Source organism: Cajanus cajan, chromosome 10 (assembly GCF_000230855.2).
Source record: "Cajanus cajan strain Asha chromosome 10, NIPB_CcT2T_4, whole genome shotgun sequence".
Lineage (NCBI taxonomy): Eukaryota > Viridiplantae > Streptophyta > Magnoliopsida > Fabales > Fabaceae > Cajanus > Cajanus cajan.
The window spans coordinates 39116225-39134455 of NC_138526.1; the positions used below are offsets into that span (position 1 = coordinate 39116225).

The following is an 18231-nucleotide window of genomic DNA, read 5'->3' on the forward strand; positions in this document are numbered from 1 at the left end:
TTAATTGGTATAATTGTTTTTAATTGCTCATTAATTTTAGCTATAACTATTTCATTTTACATTAATTGTGTTTTAATTGTACATTAATTGTTATATAAATTATTTAATCTTCTTATATTAATTATATAAATAGCAACACTAATTATTTCATTTGTTATAGTATAATTTTTGCAATTGTCCGTTAATTGCTTTTAATTACGCTAAATTTATTCGTATAATTTTAATTGTATTAATTGCTTTCAAATGGATTTTCTCATCTTTTTATGTTAGGTTTTAAATAATTTAATTATTTTCAATTAGATTTTTTTTATCATATGAATTGTTGTTGATGCACCAAACGTAATCGAATATAATACATGCCATAATCGATTACATTGAATTATATTATGTTTTTTTAAACAGGACTATATTTATTGTGCGTAGTTAATTTTATAAGTGTAAACAATAATCTTTCTTCTATTATAATTTATTTCTTTTTTATTTATTCAAATTAAATGTTTTTATAATATTTTTATTTATTTTTCTCAAACTAAATAAACTAATTTTTACTATATATTTTAATTTTTCTTTTCATTTTTTTCTCGCTTATTTCTCTAATCACACTCAAATATAGCTTTAACTTTTTCATCTCCCGTGAAAATGGGCAGAAATCACATAATTTGATTACTGAATTAAATTTGATTTTGGCAGATGAAGTTTTATATCTTAGGCTATTTTTTTTACACTATATCTTAATCTTGGGATTCTGACTGTACGGATTTGGAATTGTAGATAACTAGATATAGTTATTCCTTGTCAAATCATAAAACCTAATTTGATAAAAGTTATCCCGATGATTTTGTTACCTAATCCAAAAGTTGACTGGAAAACCACGAAAAGTCAAGTTTCAAATAACTAAGATAGGAATTAGGAATAATTCGAATGAACATGAAGTATTTCTGTCCAAGTCAGTGACTTTATAGGCAATTCTTAATAGGATTCTTATTATTACCAAGATCTTTATTTTACATAGGTTAATTTACCTTTTTTAATTTTTATAATTATTGAACTTTACTTTTTAATCTTTCTAATTAAAAATATTTCAATTTAATTCTTATATATATATATATATTAAAATAATATATTTTAAATTATAAAGACTAATAAAAATTATAAAATTATGTACACTAAAAGGATAATTAAGCATTATTTATAGGGCACTGTATAAATTTTATAATTTTTACAATATTATACTAAAACAATATTTCAGATGATTTTTAATTAATTAATAATGTAACTTTTTACACATAATGCTTAATTTCTTACATCGATGATTGATGGATGGATGTCACTACACAATTACTAGGTTTTCTGCTGGATATTGAATGAGACAAAGAAAATTCTGTAAGAACGAGACAAATTTTGTTGACAGAGATATTCCTAAAATTAAAAAATTATAATAAAGGACAAGATATGTATAGTAAGAAACAAAATTGCAGAATAATAATAATAATAATAATAAAGAAAGCTTTTAGCCATGGTAAAAAGCTTAACTGTGTTCAATGTTGGATGGGTGTTATGAAGCCCTACCCCTTCTATATGGTGAAGCCGCGTTAAAGCGGGTCCCATTTATCGTTGAACCCAGCGCAACAGCCATTTCCTTCCAACTTCCAAAATCCAAACCATGTTCTTTTCTTTTTCTCTTTTCTTTAAACTTCAAATTTAAATTTTTAAGAGTTCCAAACCTCAATTCCTGAACTTCCATTGTGTTGTTTATTTAGTTGTTTTGTTCGTTTTACTCCTTTGGTTTCAAAGATTCCGAATTTTGAAAACCACACCCCCAGAATCTTCTAGTAACAGCTGGTTTCATGGGAGTTTCAACTTTCAAGTTTCGTTAACACTTTTTTGTTTTTTTATTCTCTCTTTGTGGGGTCCCCTTTTCCCACTTTAATTGACAGCCTAATCAACAACCTAGAAAAAGTTTTTTGCGTTGCGGTCACACTAAAAAGTAAAACTTGATGGGGTTTCAGTAATGGGATGCACGTAATCTGAAATGGGTTTCATTTGTTTCAGTCTTTCGGCCCTGTTATGTTAATCACATTGCCTGTAGCAACTAGCAAGTTATTCACGTTTTTTCTCCCTCCACAACCACGACCAAAACAGGTTAGTACACAATTTAATTATTCCTTGTTAAGACCCTTGTTGTGAGTTTGTGTTGTGTTGTGTTACGTCTCGTTGTGATGTTAGAATTCGAATAATGGTATTTTGTGTATTGCTTGTAACGAAAATGTCTGGTTTTGTGCATTGTGTTTGATCGATCCGAGGTTGTTACAGGTTTTTCTGTGGCTTGGGATTGAAAGTTAAGGTTACAGGTTTAAAGGGTATTGCTTACAATTGTTTTATGGATTGGTGAAGACTCGGGGAGCTACAATGGTGATGCTAATGATGAACCTTGTAAAGTGGGTTTGCTTTGTTTTGGTTATTTATTTGTTTTTGGTGAATGGTTCATTTGCCGCATACATTCCTCGTGATAATTATCTAATTGCTTGTGGTTCATCCCAAAGCATTACTTTCCAAGACCGCACTTTTGTTCCTGATTCTCAGCATTCTTCATTGGTGTTGAAAACCCAGAATTCTGTTGTTGCTAGTTCCAATTCTAGTGTCACATTCCCTATATACCAATCAGCTAGGATTTTCACTGAGAAAGCTTCTTATAGATTTGAGGTTGAGAAAGGTAGGCACTGGCTTAGGCTATATTTTTCCCCTCTTCCCAACTCTGCACATAATTTGACCGCTGCGGCTATAACAGTGGCCACTGATGATTTTGTTCTCTTGTGCAACTTCACCTTTAGGAACTACAATGGTTCTTATATGTTTAGGGAGTATGCCATCAATGTTACCTCTGATACCTTGACTGTTACCTTCATTCCTTCAAATGGTTCAGTGGCCTTTGTCAATGCAATTGAAGTTGTGTCAATGCCAAATGACTTATTTGTTGATCAGGCAGTGGCCCTTGACCCAGCTGCACCATTCAATGGCCTTTCTGAACTTGCTTTTGAGACTGTTTACCGCTTAAACATAGGAGGTCCCTTGCTCACACCCCAAAATGACACCCTTGGAAGGACTTGGGAGAATGATCAGAAATACCTTCGTCTAAACAGTTCAGTAACTAAAGTGTCAGTAAACCCTTCCAGCATTAAGTATCCGGCAGGTGTTACGCCTGAGACGGCACCAAATTGGGTATATGCCACTTCTGAAGCCATGGGGGATGCAAATGTAGCCAATTCAAATTTCAACATTACTTGGGTCTTTACTGTGGATCCAAACTTCTCCTATTTTATCCGGGTGCACTTTTGTGATATCATTAGCAAGTCTCTCAACACGTTAGTGTTCAATCTATTCATAAATTCTGACATAGCTCTTGGAAGCTTTGATCTCTCATCCATAACAAATGATTTGGCTGTGCCTTACTACAAGGACTTTGTTTCCAATGCCTCAGCAGACTCCAACATTTTGACAGTTAGTGTTGGTCCTGATACAATGGCTGATATCACAAATGCTACTATGAATGGACTGGAGATTATAAAGATCAGCAATGCATTCAATAGCTTGGATGGACTTTCTTCAGTTGAAAGTCTCCTTCCTAGTTCACCATCAAGCAAAAGCAAGATGGGAGTAATAGTTGGTTCTTGTGTTGGGGCAGTGGCTGCCGTAGCTTTGGTTGGTTTGTGTTATTGCTGCTTGGTGAGATACAAATCAAAGTCTACTCAACAGGGCCATTCTTGGCTGCCTCTGCCTTTACCTTCTTTATATGGAAACTCTCAGACCATGACAAAAATGTCATCAACTTCACAGAAGAGTGCAACTGCAAGCTGCATTTCTTTAGCTTCATCAAATCTTGGCCGGTTATTCACTTTCCAAGAGATCCTAAATGCAACCAACAAATTTGATGAGAAGCTGCTCCTTGGTGTTGGTGGCTTTGGCAGGGTTTATAAAGGAACACTTGAAGATGGGACCAATGTAGCTGTTAAAAGGGGGAACCCCAGATCTGAACAAGGTCTTGCTGAATTCAGAACAGAAATTGAGATGTTATCCAAGCTTCGCCATCGCCATCTTGTGTCTCTCATTGGCTATTGTGATGAGAGATCAGAAATGATTCTTGTCTATGAATACATGGCTAATGGACCTCTCAGGAGCCACTTGTATGGAACTGACCTACCACCTCTATCATGGAAGCAACGACTTGAAATTTGCATTGGAGCAGCAAGAGGTCTTCATTATCTCCACACTGGTGCATCTCAAAGCATAATTCACCGTGACGTGAAGACAACTAACATCCTCTTAGATGATAACTTTGTTGCTAAGGTTGCTGACTTTGGCCTTTCCAAAACTGGTCCTGCTCTTGATCAGACTCATGTGAGCACCGCTGTTAAAGGTAGTTTTGGTTATCTTGATCCTGAATACTTTAGAAGGCAACAACTTACAGAGAAATCAGATGTTTATTCATTTGGGGTTGTCTTAATGGAAGTGTTGTGCACAAGACCAGCCTTGAACCCTGTCCTTCCTAGGGACCAGGTTAACATAGCTGAGTGGGCAATGACTTGGCAGAAAAAAGGAATGCTTGATCAAATCATGGATCAGAATCTGGTGGGGAAAGTCAATCCTGCTTCTCTCAAGAAGTTTGGGGAGACAGCTGAGAAGTGTTTGGCCGAGTATGGAGTGGATCGGCCATCTATGGGTGACGTCTTGTGGAACCTTGAATATGCTTTGCAGCTTCAAGAGACCTCATCAGCACTCATGGAACCAGAAGATAACAGCACAAACCACATTATTGGAATTCAGTTGACTCGTCTTGAGCCTTTTGATAACAGTGTTAGTATGAATGCTGGGGGAAATTCTTTAATGGGCGATGATGCAGAAGATGTTTCCACAAGTGCAGTGTTCTCACAATTGGTACATCCTCGCGGCAGATGAGTTCTTCTGATGTGTTCTTGATTCTGGCCATGGACCATTAAGTACAGTGGCTGTCCTGGCCTTGGACTAATTAAGAAGTCCTGATTTATGAATGAATGTTATTTTCCATTTCATTAGTGCTTTTGTAATTATTTATTTTTTTCCCACTAGCAAGTTACAATGTGATATTTCATATTTCAGTGGTACTGATGAGTGCCAATTAGCTGAATAGAAATTGTATGCAAGGTATCCGTAAGATTTTGTTGTACTTCATAGAACTGGTAGGAGTTCAGCTCCAAAAGTTGTTCTTACAAGTCACAATAAAAGTTCTCCAGAAAATTAATATACTACACAACTGGTAAAGTAATGCTTCTGATAAGTTGACTTGCTTTACTTTCTTTATTTTAAATTTTTTTTTTTTTCCATCTTACACAACACATATTTAGAGTCGGGACACCTCAAAAGTTTATAAGAATAATATGCAAGAGTTTTAATTGATCATTTATAATAATAAAAAAATATTTTAACTAATTATCTTACCACCGATATAAATTGTAAATAAGTCAGATTTCAATCTAACATAAATAATATGATTTGACTCTTTTAAGATGCACTTTAAATAATACAGTTCACTTTTACATTTTCATATTCTTAGCAGTCAGGAAGTACATTAATACAAGAGTTCACATTATAATGAACGACTGAACAAACAACAAAGGCAAATACATGAGTAGAATCATTATTCCCAGAAGCGAGGTTTCAGAATTTTCACCTCAACCACGCATCTCATTATTTTTTCTTAATAAACCCAACACAACATAAATGATATAAACTAGTTCTCATCTCCTGCAAACAATGCCCAACCCATATGAAAACTTGGTGCAATCAAGGGTGCCATATTCCATCACTTGTGGGGTGGTGATCTCTTTCTCAGATGAACTTTCCTTTGAGAAGACACAAGAACCACAATCAGGAGAAAACAATGAGTTAGTCTTGTACTTGTCTTCCCCACCAACAACAGGCATAGCCACACCAGGCTTTGCAGGGTTCTCAAAGTCCAACCTATAAGTCCTCCCAAGCACACCATCAACTTTTGGAGACAAGGCAAAGAACCTGAACTGAACTTCCAAGTGAGCAAAACAGTCATCAGAGGGCACTTGGTAGTTGTGAATCCTGTCATCTTCTTTGGTTACTGGCACAACATTGACCAATATTTCAGCCACATCCTTCAGTGTAACCATGACACTGTTCTTACTCGCTACTCTCTCCACCTTCACATCTTTTTCCTCATTTTGCCACGTGGAGAGAGAGCCTTCAGGTAGGGCCACTTGGTTCCCATTGTAGGTGAGTTTGAGGTGCTCAAGATCGTCCCATTGGGGTGTCTTGGTGGCCTCAAGTGAGAAGGTTTTGGAGTTGAAGAGGACTCCTAGGGCTTGAATCCAGGTGTAGTCACGGCTTCTGCCAGCTGGCCTGTGTCCGATGAAGCGTGCGTTGATTTGGAGGTTGGAATCAGAAACTAGGCTGAAGTGTTCATTGCTCTTTCCGTGGAAGTAGAAGACTCTACCATCTCCACCAATGAAACGGGGATCATAGCATCCTGATCCTGGTGCATTGCAGTTTGGCTTGCGACCTAACAATCAAAAAACGAATTGCATTAGTGATAATAAGAGAGAGATAGAGAGAAATGATAAGTGTTAACAAGATGTTTGTAATTGAGGAAGATAAAAAGAATGGAAACAAGTATCAAATGGTTACTGTATATATATAATATAACACTAGTTTTTGATAATGATGTTATTAATTTGAAGTATTCACTTATTTAACTGATTATAAATTTCTTCAAAAATTTAACCGATCACTTTTAATAAAGGTCTAATTTTTTCAATTATATTTTTTTTATTCACAAAATTTGAATTGGAAACCTAGTTTAAGGGACTAAGAAGTACCACAATTGGCCAGCAACTTGTTGGTATGTATGATATATAACACTATAACTACATTATATTCAACAAGCACATATATATATATCAGAGTAAGAGTAGCTTTATTATCTTACTTCTGCAGACAGCCCGGCAAATAGGTTTGTTGCAATCGATGTGACAAACCTTAGTCTTAGGTTCATTTGTTTCACTTTCTGGGCATTCATCAGGACACGTGATGTACTTTCCATAGCATCGGGTTCCTCTGGTGCCACAGTATAGGCCGTGATATGCCTTGGCATGGATCAAGCTTGAGGCGAACACTACCAAGAGGATTAGAACGGAACTTTTAGAGATCTCCATTCTTGAATGATCTATGTGTTACTGAAATATAGGAAACACAGAGAATTGGAGCCAATTGATGGAACAACACTATATCTTCCCTGGTATTTATAGATGTGTTTCAGGGTTGCTTGTGCATTATAAAGGTGGTTTTTGCAAACTTGTAGTACAATCTAATGCTAAGTTAACTAAACTCAAAGTAAGAACATGGGGTTATATTCTGATTGAAAACAGAATATCAAGAGGATTCGTATAATTATTGTTTCTTCTTATGGCAGCTGGGTACATCTCACCAAGGTGAGTTCTGATGCCTTCAACTGCAAAATTGGTGGCTGCACTTATGAGTTATGAATTATGATAATATAACTATATAGATAAATATGAATTATTGGTATGAGACACGCCTATGCATGGAGGTGAGGTGCTAAATTAATGTCTTGAGAATGTAAATAATTATATGAGATGGTGTGAATTTTCATAGAATGTTATATATAAGTTAGCATTTTTTTTAAAAAAAATTTCTCCTATGATGTTGTCTCACGTGCGCGTTCTGCGCTCCGATTATTTGGGTTACGAATGGTGTTGTTTAGATGCCATGTACGTGAGGTTGGACAGCATAATGCATGTTAAGATATTCTTGCTTCTGTAAATTAAAAGGTCAACGCTTTAAACTTTGTTGAAAACTTACGTGACTGTTCTAAGGTCTCTCTCCTTGCTCCAAATTTGCTGTCTTATGTTAATATAAATTTTTTATTGGTCAATTTTTTTTAAAGGTTTTATTATGTATAAAAAAAAATCCGAAGTTGATTTAAAAGCTAAGGTATTTTAAATAAATAAAGTTATATTAAATTCTCTATTTTTTTAATAAAAAAAAAGTAAATAAGTAAACACAATTACGCTAAAAAACTTAAAACGTATATAATATTTTGAAAGTTTACTAAAAAGATTATTTAAGATCGAAGATTTAGAATTATTTATGATTAAAATAGAAGTATTGAAGTTAGCAACCATCGGAAGGCAGGTTGGATTTAACTTTTTCTGTATTACTATTTAGTATGGATAATAACAAAATACCTTCTTTTACCTTTTTTGAAATCTACTTAACTTAATCATGTAAAAAGCAGCATATACGACATGCTCAAGAATTAAACTTTTTGAAATGTAAAGTAAGATGAATTTTTATTTATTTTTACACTAGTGGTACGGAGATATTTAAAATTATGATTTCTAGTTCGTAAATTATTCAAAAATTTAATGATTAAGTTTATAATTGTACCCTCTACCCATTTGATGAGAGAATTCTTGTGGAGAAGTTCTGTAAGAGAGAGTGCTCTAACATAATGTTTGTCTTTTATGTTTGAAATTGTTGAATAACTGTATTTTTCTAACCTTTTGTAAAAAGGGTTTATATAAAAGAGTATTTCAACTTAATTTTACATTTTTTATGTTTAAGATTGGTAGGCAAATATATCCTTCTAATTTTTTGTCAAGAGAATCTGATTAAGTGGCTAATGGAGTATCCCACACTCATATCTTTATTCGTAAAACAATTCAATATTTATCTAATTGGATACTCATATCTTACACAAAATTTAGTTATTAATAATTATGATCTCGTACCAAAATACGATATCTCATAAGATAAATTTTTACAAAATTTAGAGATTTTTTGGAGTTCATAAAAACACAATAGATACAATATATAGGTATAAAATCCTAAATTTAAGACAAAGATAAACAACTAGATCATTTCTAGTATGTTTTTTTTGGATCGGATGTGAATAAATTTTCAATTTAATTTGTAATATAAAACATGTACGGTTCAATTATAAAATTTATTGTTATCTATTGATTTAATTATATTTTTAATAATTCTAAACAGAAGTATTGAATCCAAATTTACAAAGTAAACATATTGACTAAAGAGCAACGAATAAGTGTGTATTTAGATTAGTGGTGAGTTCACCGTGATTATATTTATTTGTTGTTTCCAAAAAATTATGATGAGTTCAACTCACACCGATCCAAACACGCTAATTTATAAACTCAAACAAGACTCAACCGTAGTTCACGAAACATGATTAGCAATGCACATGTAATACATATATAGAATAGAATAAAACAAAATAAAAATCTCTCATTGAGTGCAGCAATGGGATAATATTTATATAAAAATTTATAATACTAAAAATTCAATAATCTAATTTAAAAGCTTAAATATATATCATAATTTTTCTTTACAAGCTTTTATATTCTAAAAACAATTGTTGATTTTTAAATTTTTGATATTAGTGAGAACATTTCTTTATATAAATAAATTAATTATTATTTTTATGCTATTTATCATATTGATTTTTAATGATATTCAAGAAGATAACAAAATAATATATGAAGGAGAAAATCAACATAGTATAAACAGGAGAAATATAATATATTCTCTACACTTAATAGTATAATAAGATTTTAGATACATAATTATCTTCTAAATATCTTTTTTTTATTTATCAAAATTATAATGACAATATCAACTATATGCTCCAACCTCGGATTGTTGGTGAAGAACATTATGAGACTACACAAAGAGTTAAACAAACTTTATAACATTACAAATTCTCTTTTTATCTAATCCACTCCCTTTTTTATTTATGAGTGGAGATATCTCTGTCAAAGATATGCATTTATAAATTAAAAAAAGGTTCAAATATTAATTAAATAAACTAGTTAAATATTTATTTGTGAAAATGGACTGATATGCTAAAGAAGACCTCTAAACAGAAGTATAGCCTTTTGTCAAAAAAAGGTTCATATTTGTTTACAGATTCAAACTTAAGATCTTGTGTATACTATCCTACCTTACGAGTGCCTAAGAATCATAGGGAGTTTAGTGCATTAAATCACCTAGTTACTCATGTTGATGCCACCATATTCAAATTATGAAAAACCATTGATAAAAGACAAGCACAAGAAACCTACCCCCTAGATTGCTTTGACTAAAGTATGAACAATAAATAGTTTTTCTCTTTTACACAATTAACATGCCATGGATAAAGGTAGGTGTCTACAAACTTGATACTTTACTTAAAGAATCCAAACCTAATTTTACTTAGATTAATGTTATTGTTAGATCAAAAGATGATCTTAGACTCCTGGGGAATATGAGTTTTAATGTTAACAAACTTGAATGTTTTTGTTAAAGGAATATTTTTCAGATCGTACAAGAAAGGTGATTGGTTATGATCACGTGTAGTCTTTTAGATGGACCACTTTGTTTGTTTAAGATAAATGCATTAAATATATCGTTGATGATGTTTGATAATCAAATCATTTATATCTATGTTATTCCTTAATAGAAGGAATAAAAGGTTCTTTGGTATATGAGTTTCATAAAGGAACAAAGATTTATTTTTTGTTAGAGAAAAGAACAAACAAATATTTCAAAGCGTGTAAAGTTTTACATAAAATCATTTTTTATTGATACATGTAAAAAGCCTTGAACAACTATGACTTCCTAGTTTTAATTTTGTATTATAGCTTAAAACTTGAAGAAACTTTTGTTGAAGCTTGGAAAGACTGTTTTTCATAGAATACCTAGGTAGTTATTTGAAGAAGTAAGTCAAAAAATACTTAGGTCGAGTCAGAACTGACTTATGAAAAAATATTTGTATCTTTGCAAAGATAGTGAAACTTGATTGACTTGGTTAAAAATTGAACATAATCTCAATGTTAGAGAAGAATTATTATAAAAGAATATTGTGTTCTTTACTCTTAACTATTCATTTGCACTCTTAAAATTTAGATACTACTTCATTGTTTCAAAAAAGTGTTGAATTTTCAATTGATACTATTCAACTTCATTCTAGTGTCTTTCTTTTTTCCATAAAAATATTAATAAAAAATAATATAATTTAATAATTTTTTAGGAGAGGGAGAAACAAAAGTTATCCTACTAGTTATTAATTAAGTACCGATGGATCAAACCACAAGTTATCCTACTAGTTATTAATTAATTACCGATGGATCAAACCACAAGTTGCAATTGAAAACCATTCTTTAACATATCAAATACCTTCCTTATTGACGCAAGCAAATAAGAACCCTTATTCTCCAACATTTTTGAATGTCTCGGTGTTTGCAATGAAATTCATGAGTCATTTTTGTTCGAACTTGCAAAGTTTTCAATTTAAGTACGTGACAACTAGAATTTTAAATGAGTCTTAAATGTATAAAAGATGAGTAATCACAATGAAACAAATATATGAAATTGTTAGAGATCCCATTCCATATAATTAGCATGCACAAATTTCCAAATATTCGTCAACAGTTATTACAAAATGCGTTTCATGTATGCAGACATTTAGATGAATTAAATGGACAACATATATATTGATAATAGAAATCATGATTAATTTGCTTCCGAATAATTGTTAGATTACAAACAATGATCTTGAGAAATAATTTTGAGAAGCAAACAAACTACGAAACTACACTATATTAAACTACAATAAAACTATTCTAAGAAACTAGGAAAAGAAAAAAGTGGCCAGGAAATCATACTCAGCAGTCTCATACACCGGAGCCATGTGCGTGGGCAGTGAATGTTTGTGAGAGTTCTCAAGCATGATTTTTCGACCTCTTAAAATGGGGTTGCTTCATCTATTTATAGAGTTTGAACGGGGGTGGTTATTTTACATGGTTTTGACGTGGGATGTGTAACTGCTCTCCATTATGCGCCGTGAGTAGCCCCTTGTAACCGTTCTTAACCTCCGATAACCACCTACTGCGTGCCTCAAACCTTGAACGTTTTCTTCGAGCAACGGTTAATTCATATCAACTTCCTTGGTGTACAACCACCTCGATGTTTGCATATTCGCGCAAAAACTCTTGATCCGACCCTAACTACTTTGAACCATATCTCGTGATAACTCCCTTTTCTCAATTTATCGAACTAATCTTCAGGATCTTTTCGATTGTCTTGAGATTTTCTTTCTATCCCCAACACTCGGTCTAAATATTTATAGGTAACAATTTTTTGGAGAATATTAGAGGTAACTATTTCAACCCAAAGCTTGTTAGAATTATGTAGAATATCCCAAACAAGCTTCCCTAACAGAAAAATATTTTGAAGATGAGAAACACGAACCCCTATTGATCCCTCAAACCTTTCTTTCTTGACAAGGTATTTCAATTGACCAAATGAACTTTTCTTACCACATTCCCATTCCAAATGAAACCACAAACATTTTGGGGGTCCTCATTGCATTTGCATAGTGTAAGTTAGAATGGAAGCTAGGACAAAATTGACCAAGGTCACTATACCTAGTCTATATTAGGCAAACATCATTCCCATCCATCAAGATGCCTTTGAATCTACTCAACAAGCAAGGAAAAATGGCTTGATGAAACTCTACCATGCACCATATTATATCCTAAATATCTCCCTAAATTGTTAGTGAAGGAATTTAAGAGATATTCATAATTTTTGCTCTCTCCTAGCATCCACACCCTTAATTGGAAGCAAAGGCTTTGAATTTCGCTAAACTAATTTTGAAGCTCGATTCTGCACAAAACTCTAGAGAGGCCCAATATTAAACTCCGTTAAGAAAAAAAAAATAACATCAACACGGCCCAAAAGAATAACATTAACACCGCAAATGTTAAATTATTGGCACTTTACACATGTACAAATCAACCAAGGTATATCAAAATAATCCTAGAATATTGAATGCCGATGTTCAAATATTATATTTAAGAATTTAAAAATCAAATTACTATACAAATATAATGTTGTAAGTTTAAATATAATTAAAATATCCAAATTTTCAGTCTTGAAAGGAAAATTGTGTGTACTCGTAAAAAAAATAAAATAATGTAATAATATGTAATTTTTATAAATTTGATAGTAAACTAAAATAATTTTAGTTACCATTAAAATCCGACAAACATTATTAATTTATACTATTGAAAATTCGATTCCTAATAATGCGTCTTATTTTTTTTTTTGACAGCTCCTTTTTGTAATAAATTAAAACATTTTAGACTTGATTAAAATTATTTTTACTTAATCGATTCTTCTGGTACATAAAAATTGCAGGGTTGCCACTATTTCTTGGACTCCTCTGGTTTCTGTGAAGTACTGAATCATCCATGGCGGCGTGGAGTGTCGCGGCTTGTCGAGCCACCAATATGGCTCGGCTCCCCTCACCAACAACGACTTCGCTCCTTCATCGGCGCGGCTTGGCTACCGCCGCTGGTATTTTCCCTTCTCTTCTCTCATTAAGCATTATGTTTCATTCAATATTACTTGTTCTACGTTCAATGCTGCAAAAGGGTTTTCCGTATTAATAATTTATTGCTGAAAAGTTCAAATCTTTGAATCTAGCTCTCTACCTAGTAAAATGGGCATTGGAAGATTGTTATTTTGCGTTGTAGACCTTTTGTGTCCAAATTCATTGCCATTTTAGGGTATTCTAAAATAAAATGCATAATTTCGTAGTTTGTGGAAAGAGCTTTTTTTTTATTTTATTTTTTATTTTTTTTACAATTTGTTGTGCTGTTTGAACTATTGATGTATGAATCATACTTAAGGAGTATAATATTAGCTGTTCGGTTTGGTTTGGATTTTTCATTTGTGCTGGTTCCATTTTGAACACTCATATGTATGATGCACTGCTAGCTGAATGGAACGGCCATATGAATTATGATGGTGCATACATCACTGATTGGTTGGTGATTTCCATGATTTGCTTTCTTTGGTTTTGGAAATTAATGTGCCAAAAATTGGTTAAGGTTGCAGTAAACCACTGGTGCAAGTGGAGTGATTGGTGAAGTGAAATATTTTCCACGTATTTACTAAAGAATCACTTCTGTGTATCACTTTGACATGTTGCAGATCATCATGGACCTCCAAAGGTGAACTGTTGGCAAGACCCGATGAGTCCATCTAAGTGGAAAGAAGAACATGTGAGTCACTTTAGGATTTTAGAAACTCTCATATGTTAGTTTAAGATATTCCAGATTGACCACATTTTGATGCTGATTGATGAGTCATTATTATTCTATTGACAAGAGTATTCTGCTTTAATTGTATCTTCTTCACATATGTGCTACTTCTGAACTGTTTTCTGAGGAAGACCAGTGAGTCTGTGGCTGAAACCAACATATGAAAAATACTCTCAATTCATTCATATCCAATCAGGAAGGAAAAACAAGCTTTTAAAGGAAGGATCCCTAATGGTCCTTAAGGATTCCAACGGCTATGTGATCTTAACCATACAGGCATACACTTGGTTAGATCCCCTACAGTAAAACTTAAAGAAATAAACTTAACCTAATTCTTAAGCCAACTGTGTTGTGCACAATTCTTTTGGGCCTTGAAGATCCGTCTATTAGATTCTGGTTCCTATCAAAGAACAGTGAGTCTGTGGTTGAAATCGGTCTCTCTGTATAAGTTTATGCTGATTATTGACATTGATATTCAAGGGAACTTATGTGAATAAATAACTCCTGAAGAACAGCACATACACACACCTGATATAATTCTTCATGTTGGCACACTGACACGCAAATAAAACTTATATTTTGAGTCATGTTGAGAAATTGATCAGCTATTGAAACTACTAGCTAGGAACCTGATGACTTCATGTGCTTTTTTTGTTTTTTTTTGAAACAGATGATTTCATGAACTAAATCTTCTGTTGCAGTTTGTGATTGTTTCTTTGTCTGGATGGGGTTTACTCTTCTATGGAGGTTACAAGTTATTCACTGGAGGCAAGAACAAGAAGGAAGAGGTACATAAGTTTGCCTTTATACTTTATATAGGACGTTGTGGTATGAGTTTTAGGGGTGATTCTTACACTTTGGATTAGCAGGGATATGTGCTAGCTTCTCATAATTTTACTTGATAATGTTCATTCTTGATTGATTTATATGTTTAATCATAGTAAGCAATAGTAGCAGCTAATATAACTTTTTGCTTGCTGGTATCATTCACAAATTTTAATTTTGGATATTATCTGTGCGTCATAAGTACTTGCTTTGTTGACTGCTAACTTTCCAAGATAACGTTTTTACATCTTAAAGTAAGCATTGAACTTTCTTACAAATTCTAGTTAACCATGTCTTGCTGCAGAAAGTTGGAGCATCAGACAAGGCTTAAGGTTGTTATAAAGTGAAGTTGACTTTACCTGCCTTTAGCTCTCCTGGCTGTGATTTTTATCTTTGTAATGAGACTAGTTTTAGTGGATTTTACATTACTCCTATAGATGGTATAGTCATAATTAAACCTTTCAGAATTATATCACTGTTATGGTATTTTCAAGCACTTCATCGTCTCTGGTAATAAGGTCAGGCATTTTTGTGGGATTTAAGCCTGTTGCTGATTGTCGGGATCACGACGGGATGACGCTAACATTTTTATATTCAATGGAGCCGCCACCAATATTTTATTTCGAGGGAAAAAAATTGAAAAACCCTTTAAAAGATAATCTTTAAAATTAAAGTTGGGTTCGGGAGTCGATTACGTGTAGGGATTAGCTCCCTACAACGCTCGTAAAAACAGTACCTTTAATTAATTGCGCAAAATTATATAAATTTATAAACATTTATTTTATTCCTCAAAAAGGTGTATACATATATATATATATATATATATATATATATATCTTTTTTTTAAATATGAGAGATGTTTCTTTTGTATATTTTTTTAATTAAAAAATAACATCATAAGGATTCAGGTTAGCAAATGGCTAATCAATAAACCCTCCCAATAACATGAAAGATAGAACTGCTATTCAATCAAATGCTATTGATCTTTATTTGTTGATAATAAAAGATTTACATGATATTAAAGGGTAGAAATGCTACTCAATATCATTAATCATAAAAATAATGTATACGTAAAGCAAAATTATGTTTATATTTTTATATTTTTATCTAAAGAAATAGATTTTGCATAAGGATTCAAGTTAGTAAATGGCTAATCAATAAATTCCTCCAATAATGTTAAAAATAAAAGTGTTACTTAATTAACGTTATTGTTTGCAACATATCTTTATTTTTTTTAAAAGAACAAATTTGTTAAGGAGAGTTTAAGCTAGCAAATGACTAGTCATTAAAATCCTAGGACTTAATAATGTTAAAGATAAAAATGTTATTCACCTAACATTATTATTGGTCTTATATTAAATATTTTTATAAATAATAATCTTAAAGGCAAAAAATCATATTTACTATGTACAAACAATAAACAAAAATAAATAAATAAATAAAAAATAAAATAAACAAATAAATAAAAGAAAGAAGAAAAAAAAAGTTAAGAAAAGAACGATACCAAATGAGATGAATCTTCGAATATGATGATCAAGAAGGTGCTTTTTGGCTACCTTTCACACTACAGAGGTGTCTCACAGATTTCAAGAAATACAAAAGAGAGGGAGGAGAGAGAGAAAAAATTCGAGCTCTAAAGAGTATTGGACGAAATTTTTCTGGGCCCTGAAAACTGTGCCCCAGACGTCTATTTATAGACGTCAGACTTGACCAGAACGGCCCGTTCCGAAATCGGAACGGCCCGTTCTGGATCATTTAGTTGTGAGCTAAAGTTGAATCTGGAACGGACTGTTCTAAATTCAAAATGGCCCGTTCTAAATGCGCAACGGCCCGTTCTGAAATTCGGAACAGCACGTTCCAAATAAGAAAATTTAGGCCTTTTAACTGACTTGGAACGGCCCGTTCCCATTTTGGAACGGCCCGTTCTCAAGTAGGGTTATAGTGCTTTTTTGTAACTAGGAACGGCCCGTTCCGAATTTGGAACGGCCCGTTCTGGGCTACTTAACTTTTTTTTTTTTTTGCTTCAAACTTCCTTGTTGTCACCTCCATACCTTGAAAGCTCCTCCTCTTCATAGTAGATGTCCATTTCATTAATTTTGTGAATCCGGATAAAATTGATTATTCACAGTTGCCCCTCTTTATTTATTTCTTATTAAATAATCTAAATAAGGTAATTTAGATCATTTGTGATAAGAAATAAATAAAGATGTGAATTAATTTTATCCATCTATTGTTGTTGAAGTAAGTTCTTGAAAGATTCAATGTTTTTGCTTGAACAATCCAATGCTAAAATGTTGTGTTGGGATCATCAAATGTTAGTGCTGGATCAACCGAATGTTAATGTTGAATGCTTGTGCTGGAGGGGTTGAATGCTTGTGCTTGATCAACCGAATGCCAATGCTGAAGTGGTTGAATGCTTGTGTTTGATCAACCGAATGCCAATGTTTGATGGAGTGATCGAATGCTTGTGTTGGATCGACCGAATGCTTATGCTAAAGTAGTTGAATGCTTGTGCTTGATCAACCGAATATTTGTGCTTGATGGAGTGGTCAAATGCTTGTGCTGTATCGACCAAATGCTTGTGCTGAAATGGTTGAATGCTTGTGCTTGATCAACCGAATATTAATGCTAAATGGTTGTGATGGAGTGGTCGAATGCTTGTGTTGTATCGACTGAATGTTGGTGCCAATTCAATCAAATGCTGGTGCTGGATTAATTGAATATTGATGAACTGAATGCTAATACTGGAGTGGTCGAATGCTTGTGTTGTATCGACCAAATGCTGGTGCCAATTCAATCAAATGCTGGTGCTTGATTGATTGAATGTTGATATTGGATCGACCAAATGCTTGTGCGGGATTAGTCGATGGGTCGTGCCAGGTAGATACTGGGCTTATACAAAAGAGATTGTAACTTGTGCCAGGTAAGATACTAGGAAAATGAGATGAATCTTCGAATATGATGATCAAGAAGGTGCTTTTTGGCTACCTTTCACATTATAGAGGTGTCTCACAGATTTCAAGAAATACAAAAGAGAGGGAGGAGAGAGAGAAAAAAATTCGAGCTCTAAAGAGTATTGGACGAAATTTTTCTAGGCCCTGAAAACTGTGTCCCAGACGTCTATTTATAGACGTCAGACCTGACCAGAACGGCCCGTTCCGAAATCGGAACGGCCTGTTCGGGATCATTTAGTTGTGAGCTAAAGTTGAATCTG

At 33.1% G+C, this 18231-nt stretch overlaps 3 protein-coding genes across 3 annotated transcripts; 2 read left to right on the forward strand and 1 right to left on the reverse strand.

Moving 5' to 3' along the window:
* The first annotated feature begins 1535 nt into the window (after positions 1–1535).
* Positions 1536–5287, forward strand: LOC109788338 (receptor-like protein kinase THESEUS 1). The gene is made up of 2 exons (XM_020347034.2): positions 1536–2142; positions 2314–5287. The coding sequence occupies exon 2, from the start codon at positions 2410–2412 to the stop codon at positions 4951–4953; it is 2544 nt and encodes an 847-aa protein (XP_020202623.1). The 5' UTR covers positions 1536–2142; positions 2314–2409; the 3' UTR covers positions 4954–5287.
* Positions 5288–5546: 259 nt separating this feature from the next.
* Positions 5547–7341, reverse strand: LOC109788344 (Late embryogenesis abundant (LEA) protein-like protein). The gene is made up of 2 exons (XM_020347039.3): positions 6989–7341; positions 5547–6562 (listed from the first exon to the last, which is right to left on the reverse strand). The coding sequence occupies exons 1-2, from the start codon at positions 7212–7214 to the stop codon at positions 5772–5774; spliced, it is 1017 nt and encodes a 338-aa protein (XP_020202628.1). The 5' UTR covers positions 7215–7341; the 3' UTR covers positions 5547–5771.
* A 5922-nt stretch (positions 7342–13263) lies between these two features.
* LOC109788340 (uncharacterized) lies at positions 13264–15513 on the forward strand. The gene is made up of 4 exons (XM_020347036.3): positions 13264–13443; positions 14083–14153; positions 14894–14980; positions 15322–15513. The coding sequence occupies exons 1-4, from the start codon at positions 13338–13340 to the stop codon at positions 15346–15348; spliced, it is 291 nt and encodes a 96-aa protein (XP_020202625.1). The 5' UTR covers positions 13264–13337; the 3' UTR covers positions 15349–15513.
* Positions 15514–18231: the final 2718 nt, after the last annotated feature.

Bases quoted from the DNA above. Each gene is read 5' to 3' on its own strand.
- LOC109788338 (XM_020347034.2), top strand. From the start codon at position 2,410: ATGGTGATGCTAATGATGAACCTTGTAAAGTGGGTTTGCTTTGTTTTG.
- LOC109788344 (XM_020347039.3), bottom strand. From the start codon at position 7,214: ATGGAGATCTCTAAAAGTTCCGTTCTAATCCTCTTGGTAGTGTTCGCC. The intron at 6,563-6,988 runs GTAAGATAATAA...TTTGATTGTTAG, and splicing joins TTGCCGGGCTGTCTGCAGAA to GTCGCAAGCCAAACTGCAAT.
- LOC109788340 (XM_020347036.3), top strand. From the start codon at position 13,338: ATGGCGGCGTGGAGTGTCGCGGCTTGTCGAGCCACCAATATGGCTCGG. The intron at 13,444-14,082 runs GTATTTTCCCTT...GACATGTTGCAG, and splicing joins CGGCTTGGCTACCGCCGCTG to ATCATCATGGACCTCCAAAG. The intron at 14,154-14,893 runs GTGAGTCACTTT...CTTCTGTTGCAG, and splicing joins CTAAGTGGAAAGAAGAACAT to TTTGTGATTGTTTCTTTGTC.